Genomic DNA, 8,242 nt, shown 5'->3' on the forward strand with positions numbered 1-8,242 from the left:
TTGCTAAGGTTCTGAGTTGTCTTAGTGTATTGCTATTTAGCTGCTGTAGTATAAGAAACGGTGTGGGAGACCAAAGTGTAAACTTTGATTTTGGGGTTCATTAAAATCGCTATAAACAACAGTAACAGTAATGTTCGCCTTAGATCCACAAACTCTCGCAGACCACCTCAAACATCTGTGCTGTGTTCCTGAAATAGCCCATCTGATGGACTTCCTGTGGAAAGTTTCCTTTTAGGTCTAAAATTCTTCCCTGGACATCAGCTATTGTTAGTGGATCCACACAAGACAAGTGTGCTTGTTCCTCAGTCAAACTATAATGAACCCATGTGCATGACTGTTGTTTTTAATCACTTATGATGAAGAAGAGTCTCACAGTGTCCTGGGGTGACAAATCAACCCTCATATTATAACCAAATGTGTACATTTTTTCTATATGCTTTGTCTTAATTATTTCATTAAACTTCACATCTAAATGTTCTGTCAATATTGTAAATAATTTCGCTGCATATGAAACTGTAACACCTGGTGGCACCCAGAAGTATTTGGACACTTAAGTTACACCTATGAATCTCTGAATGCCACTTCATTAGATTTCAATTTGTCAAGGTGGTTTTCCTTGAGTAACCACAGGTTGACATTGCACTGTTTAAATGTCAGTAATGTTAAAATGTTACAATATTTGATGTTTTGTTTTAAGTATTTAAGTGTTTTATTTAAAGTTTAATAACTTTTAATAAATGAAACTGATAATTTTGTAATCTAATACCATATTTCGGTATGTAGGCTATATGAAGCACAAGATACAGGCTGTAATGACACGCTCTGGTTAAATGAGAGTAAATGAAGAATAATATAATCTCTCTTAAACATGCAAGTTCACTGAACTCAAAGGCATCCATCAAACTGCAGCGGACTTCTCAGGATTCTGGTTTGGAATGTTGCCTAAGCGCGCGCACGCGCGCGCGCGCACACACACACCGTGACTTTAAGGCAACTGTTGGTGGTCCCCATGGCACAAAACAGTGTGACTATGACTCACAAGACCAATGGCGCGATTTATTTCCCACACATCCCAACCTTACCTCCCTACTCTAAAACATGTAACCAAATTTATATAGACGTATATATATTTATATTTCTCATTTACTATATCAGGGCTAACACGGTGGTGGTCCGTCAATATGTGTTTTTTGTATTAAATACTTGGACACATCCTTGCACAGACCTGTAATGTTTTGTGATGAGTGTACTGCTTTTGTTTTCAACATCCAGAGCGCTCGGTCTCACGCTCCTGGTGCGCGTTCAGTACATTTTGTGTCTGTTTTTTTGGCCTCTGCCAAAGACAGAAAACATTGTGTTTAGCTTGGGTCTCAAAGACCCCACTGATTCCTGCAGCTTCGGTCATATTTTTAATGATGAATCCACCGCCCCCCTCCTTCCCACACACACACGCGCGCAGAAGGCTGGAGTGCTCCGACAGTCTGACGGCTGTGTGTTTTGAGGGCCAGTTTGTCGGGGATTGGCTTTCAAACACACACAGACTGAAGGGGTTACTGTTCAATCTATTCTGCGCTCGCCAGAGTGCGCGGCCGAGTGGCGCCGGCGCGTCACACACACGCACGCACTCGCGCGCACACACGCAGCGTCCTCCAAAAAGCCCTAGACATCAAGTAAGAGCTGACAACTGCCCCCACCCTGCGCCAAACACACAGCTCCGCCAGTGTATCTGTCACAATAACTGAACCAATAACGCGGGCGCGAGCGCGCGCACAGAGCAACTTTCACTGTGCGTAACAGTGGTGTGCTTAAGGCTGAAATGACAGCAATTTAGGAGGCGTGATTCATTGCGTGTGCGTCCGTGCGCGCGCGTCTTTGGCACTCGGAGAACCGCCGCGGTTTGGACAGCGTGTGCGTGTGAAGCTGTTTTTATGAGTCTCATATCTCTTTAACTCTCAGACATAATGTTTGCGGACTAATTAACAGTCTGGTGCCGTCAGCATCGCTTCACAGTCATTGTAAAGGACTGCGCTCTTTGTTTCTCACGCCGAGACTTTTGGACGCGAATCGGGCTCAGATTTCTGTCTCTCTCCCTTGTTTTTTGAGGAGCTCGCTCTTTTTTTCTTTTCCCTTTCCAGCAGTAGTTCGCCAGGAGCTGCTGGCTCTCTCTCTCCCTGCTCTATTTCACCAATGACAGTGTTTGAAAACGACTGCATCATATTTTAGCGTTGTGTTAACATCGGCGCGCTTTAACGCACAATGAACAACAGCTCCGCACTGGCGGGCGCGGCGTGTCGAAAGCGTAAATCAGACGTTTCAAAACCCTCAATGACACGCCACGACACCCACAGACGCTCCACTCGCCCTGTGCCACCAGTCTGTAGGGTAAAAGCAAAAGTAAACCATGTAACCATAGATCCCCTCCAGCTTTGTGAAACATCAAGTTGTCAGTTTTACACTCACAAGTTTGTTGCATGTTGAGATCAGATCTTCATCCCTGCTTGTGTTTAGCATGTTAGTCAGCATCATGAATACATTTTTTACATGCATTATTCTCAAGACAAAAAATCCAGATAGCCACATGACTGCAAGCATGATTTCCCAAATCAATAAATCGTATATTATTGGATGCCAAGATCCAAAGGCCCCTTTCACAGACGGTTCAGATTTAACAGATTTATTATTGCTAAAACCATGACAATAACACGGACATGTTTATTATTTTTATTATTATTATTCTCTTAAAATCATTTTTTAGAACTTTTCAAGTAAAATTTCTGGTATATTCTATTATCTTCTTTTTATCTATACTCACAACCGTTAAAACAATAAATAAAACTTACACATTTTTTACTAAAATACTATATGGTTTTCAAAAAAGCTAAGTTCACATGTATATTTTTGTCCTCAGCCTTTAAAAATCTTAACCATTAATTAATTGATAAATCATTAATTAATGATATTAATATTTGTACAAAACCTCTAGGCATCATTGTGGTGTATCAGTTTTTCTGTCATCACAACAGTTCGAGTGAGGAAAATCAACTTCTTGGAGAAGTTTTATCTTTTCCATATTCATAATTGCAATAGTTTCATAAAGCACCTTTCGTCTGAAGTGCTCCTCGTGAGAATATGGTCCTGTTCCTTTAACAAAAATAGCTGCATTCTTCTTCTTTTTTCCACTTAAATATGTACATATGTTTGATATTCGAATTAAAAAGCTATATATAAAAAAATAGATTTGCTATGTTGCGCCACATCCCTGTCCGTGGGTAAACAGTGCAATAATTCATAATTCATATATTCTCTCAGTCCGCGTGCGTCCAGTCCATGGACACTCGCACACACACACACACACACACACACACACACAATCACACACACGCGCGCGCGCACGCACCAATCAGCACGAGCACTTGCACTCGGAGATGATGGGATACTGCACCGGTATCCACGTGCAGTACTTTTGCCGTAGGAAGCCCTGACAGTACCACCGGAGAAATGTCTTTGTCACGGACTTGACCGGTTTGCAGAACATGCCCTCGGGAAAGGAGCACGAGCGCTCGCTGAAGCAGTTTCCCTCCTTGATGTAGCGCGGCCAGAAGCGCGCGCCCAGGTCCTTCCAGGTGTACAGCACCGGACAGTGCGTGTGTGTCCATAACCACTGCAGGAACTTCCGGCGCGCCTTCTTGCCCACCTTGACGCGCCTCCCGTATGGCGTCTCCGTCAGGTCGAGCTTCTTGAGCTCGACGGGCATCGGTGAGCGGGGCCCCGGTACGTCCGGCGGCGCGCTCGCGTTCAGCTGGGTGGGCAGGTGGATGGACATGAAGCTGGGGTCAAAGTGGCTGCCCAGCTTTTTGCGCAGCGTCGTTTCCGAGAGGTCTTGCTCGCGCGGGTCATACTCCGGGTCGGGGTCCTCTTTGAGGCCCGGTACTGGTAGGTGCTCGCTTGGGGAGGGTCTCAGGCGCAGGTAGGGCTGGGCCGCGGTGCCGTGCGCGCTCAGGAGCGTGCACAGGAGGAGCAGCAGCGCGTGGGAGATGCCCATGACTCGTGTTCTGTCTGTCTATGGAGTAGAGTTGGCCGTCACTGCGTCCGCAAACACCCGTGCATAAATAGTCCAAGCGACAGCACGAGCGAGATACTTTTAATAGACGAACGCGTGGACCGGAATGACATGGGACGGGAGTTTTTTTAGGGATACTACTGGAAACTTCTTGAACCGTCAGATGATGCAACGCTCAGGTGAGCCGTGCCAACTGCCGCTCAAAACACCAAATCCGACACAGCAGAGCTTTATCCTCATCTGCCTTGGGTTTCCTTTACAACTAATTTCACCAGTTCTGTCGGCGCGTCACCATGGCAACGCCTCTGCTATCGGATGGGATGGCGCAATCTCTACACGCTACTCGGGTTTTGTTGCCGGGTGGCACCCAAACTGTCGTTTGAAATGTCAGCGCGCCCGCGGAATGGAGCGCGTCTCAGCCAATGTTATTTTTACGCACAGCTTTTATGAACGTCTCTCTCTCGCTCGCTCACTTTCTCTCTCTCTCTCTCTCTCTCTGAGCGCACAGGCTCCAGTCCGTCCCGCCGAACCGGCGCTGTTGAACCGGGACAAGAGGCGCTCAGTCTCTCCAGAGAGCGCGCTCACACAGATCTTCAGCACTTAATTCGCAATCACAACAGAAAATGGATTTGTTCCACTCCTAGAACATTTTCTCTATCAGTTCCAAAATAAAAGAGCTTTGTTTCTTTCTGAAAGCGCACGCACTCCGCTGGTCCGAACTTTTAGAGCTTGTCATAAACTTGACAGTCCCGAGTAACACAATAATGACTTCTGATGTTTTCTACACCTTCACGTGAAAAATTCCCACAAATATCTGCAGCAAGTACTTTACGGCCAGCTTCGGTATCTTCATATTCCTGCTGTCAGATATCCATCAGAAATGCCCAGAGTGCAAACCCGTACAAACCTCCACTGGTCCTGAGCTGGAACTGACACAGCAAAGAGTCACTGGAGAATGAGTGTGTCTGAAGTGGATCTCCTCTCGTTCCCAAGTTAAATATCCCCTCCCCTTCCCTCCCCCCGACAGCTCCAAGTGTGTGTGTGCGTGTGCGCGCGGAGCCAGCTCACCAAGAACCCGCAGTCTGACTGACAGCAGAACACACACACAATGAGAGACCCCACCATCCTCCTCTACACACACACACACAGTGAAGGAAAATATCGGTCACAACAGTTCTAGATTCATCACGGGCTACTACAGGACAACAAGCAGCAACTAGAAAACACACATTTTTGGATTTTCCATATCTTGCACATTCCACGATACTTAACCGCCTATTATGAGGGGTTACATTCCTCTTGCATAAAGAATGTTCAAGTGGAAACCTTATAATTTATTCATACCACATTAAAATTACACTGCAATCATTGCTGTCTATCATTAGGGGCTTTCGACAATATTGGTGCACGACGCGTATTGGGATGTTTATACGAATATTTTATTATTATAATTAATGAGGCGGGCACATTTTTCATTAATCTAATATGAAACGAGTACCACACACACACACACAGGCAACATCACTTTTCCCAAAGCAAAAGAATAACACGCTGTTGAAGTGCTTAGGAATCCAATAATTGGGCCATTAAAGCGCCTCTGGTTTGCGTGGAGGTTTGTGGATTCGGGTTCGACCTTTGCTCTTGCCACTGGCAGGAACCAACACGCATGAACTCTCGGGTCACCAAATTAACGGGCGCAATTAAGTGTTTAAACGGGCCACATAGAAAGACGAGTCACTTCTCACAGCGGCACAACTCAATGTGAGGCCTGACGCCCAAATGACGGGAAGAAATAGGAAAAATGCTAAATCACGCATAGCTATAGAAAATGATTGACAGCTGAGAGGAAAGTAAGTCAAACATCATCCGGTGAACAGGTGGGCACTTTCTAGCAACTTTAATGCCACGTCCATATATTTAATTGCATATATTATGTAATATGAGCCTGTTTATGAATATATTTATAAAATTGTTCGGTTACCAGAAAGTGTTATTTTCAGAGGCTCTGCTGTGGATAGAAGGGGGATATCCTCCTGTGAGCTTCATGACATGAGGAGTTTGAGGCATGTAAGCGGGGCCCCGGGGCCCCAGCAGTCTGCGGGTCGGTGGCAGACTGTCTGCCTGCGGTTCTGTGGTTCAGCTGCTGCTGTCAGCCTGCATTTTGCATTTTGACCGCTAGAGGGCGATGACGCGACCGCGCTGAAACCCATGACTAATACTTTCATCACCTCCCTTTGTAGTCTGAAACAAATATTAAAAAAATATGGATGATGTACTTTTAAATATTTATAATTATTCAACAGTATTATATTTTCAGGCACAAATGTGAACATTTTTTCATAGCTTGAGGTGTTATTCTCACAGTATGTCATGCTGTAACAGTAATAGCGAGCATGTGTCCCAACCGCATAAGCAGCATCCATCTATCCTGAGACTGACAGCGTTTTCCACGGATATCCAGACATCCGCTGGACTTTACACATATGAAGATCCTGATACAATTATGATAATGGTGATTCAGTTCCAGTATACAGCAAATACTAAATAGGAGCGCTTAATAACACAGACATGATATTACATTAATTGAGGATTGTCTAACAAGTGCTGTTATATAGCGTAACGTCACTTTTTTCACTCGTGCACCACTACATACTGTGAACACATAACTTGATTCTCTGAAAATTATTTGCCACAATGAGGACTTAATATACTTTTTTACTAATGATGCATGTCCAAATAAAAATCTTGTCATGCTTATAATCGTGCTGTTATAACCTGCGGCCTTGAGAAAAATGTATTATTTGAATTAAACCGATTATAAATATCTCATCTTTCTCTCCGTCTGATATTTTCCTCTGTCTCTCTTTCTCTCTCTGGTTAAACAGCAGCTCTAAATAAAAGCAGATGTTGGAGCGGTGAGAAATCTGGGCTCATTTAGCGCCGCCTGTTTGAAGATTTCCTCTTTATTCTGTCTGAAGCGTCGCACTGCCAGTTTTGTAAACAGCATCAAACTGACGAATTTCTCTGGCGACAGCCTAGGAGACCAGCGGCGCGTGTTTACGCGGTAATTTTCAATGCTAGGCCTAGAAAATAAACTCATGTTTGGGACGGATAATTGAGTTTTTGGGAACGTAGATAAGGAATATTGGCCGGGTTTGTGCCGTGGGGTGATGTCATACCGTACGTTCGGCATATGGGCGAAGCGGAGGGCGCTCTGTGTTTGATTGACAGCGGGGACTGTGAGGTCTTTGAGTGGCACAGCATGATACGCCTTCCACTCAATGTGTGTGTGTGTATGTGTGTGTGTGTGTGTGAATCTTAACACACAACTAATGCACAATTCAGAGGCACTACACAACTTTAACCGTCTATTCAGGCCTAACGTGTCGCACAGAAAGGGGAGGAGAGGCCAGCAGAAGAAAAGAGAGGAAGAGGGGGGGCAGGACAGCAGATTAATAATGATCTCGGCCTGGTTTAATTGGGATGCGGTCAGAGTTTGTGTGTGTGTGACTTCACATTCCTGCCTGATTAGCCTCATTCATGATGCCTAAAATTAAAATGAATGCAAGAAAACATCCCACTGAGAAGAAGAGGGGGGAGAGGAAGAGAGGTCATTCCCAATGTGGGGGATGACGACATCACATTCCACATTCCAAATAACCACTAAATATTGCTGGAATTCATGGCCGTTGTGTTTTAAATGTAAACTCTTCTCGCTTTATTTTAAAGATGTGAAATTTTTCTAAATGAGTGCTTCTAAATGACTCTTTAATATCTTTTGTATGAAGAGGAGTTTTGTATTATTAAGTGTAAGTTTCTCAGGCTGCAAACTGCACGTTAGGAGCTGTTTACACCTGGTATGAAGATGCGTTTTGGTCGATCGGATCACAATTGTATGACGCTAAATACAGATGTAAGAGGGGTGTAAAATGTTCGAGGTAGTCGAAAACACATTTGACTGGATGGTTTAGTGGTGTAGACGCTCATGTGGTTGAATGTGTAAACTACTCTCCGCCTATTGATCTAATGTGATGTACTGAGCACAATATTTAAACATCAATCCTGACTAGCATAAACCCAGCATGGTCTTTATGCTATCACTGATAAAACAAAAAAAACCTTTCATTTTTGTTTCATTTTGCGAGCTTGTGAAAGTTGCTTAAGCTCATTTAATCAATTGCT

General features: G+C 44.3%; 1 protein-coding gene across 1 annotated transcript; it reads right to left on the bottom strand.

Annotated features, from left to right (window-relative positions):
- Positions 1-3,189: 3,189 nt before the first annotated feature.
- Positions 3,190-5,253, bottom strand: nog2 (noggin 2). Its single transcript, XM_065258864.2, has one exon. It carries the CDS (start codon positions 4,040-4,042, stop codon positions 3,401-3,403), a length of 642 nt encoding a protein of 213 aa, XP_065114936.1. The 5' UTR covers positions 4,043-5,253; the 3' UTR covers positions 3,190-3,400.
- Between the last annotated feature and the right edge of the window lie 2,989 nt (positions 5,254-8,242).

Source organism: Paramisgurnus dabryanus, chromosome 22 (genome assembly GCF_030506205.2).
Source record: "Paramisgurnus dabryanus chromosome 22, PD_genome_1.1, whole genome shotgun sequence".
NCBI lineage: Eukaryota > Metazoa > Chordata > Actinopteri > Cypriniformes > Cobitidae > Paramisgurnus > Paramisgurnus dabryanus.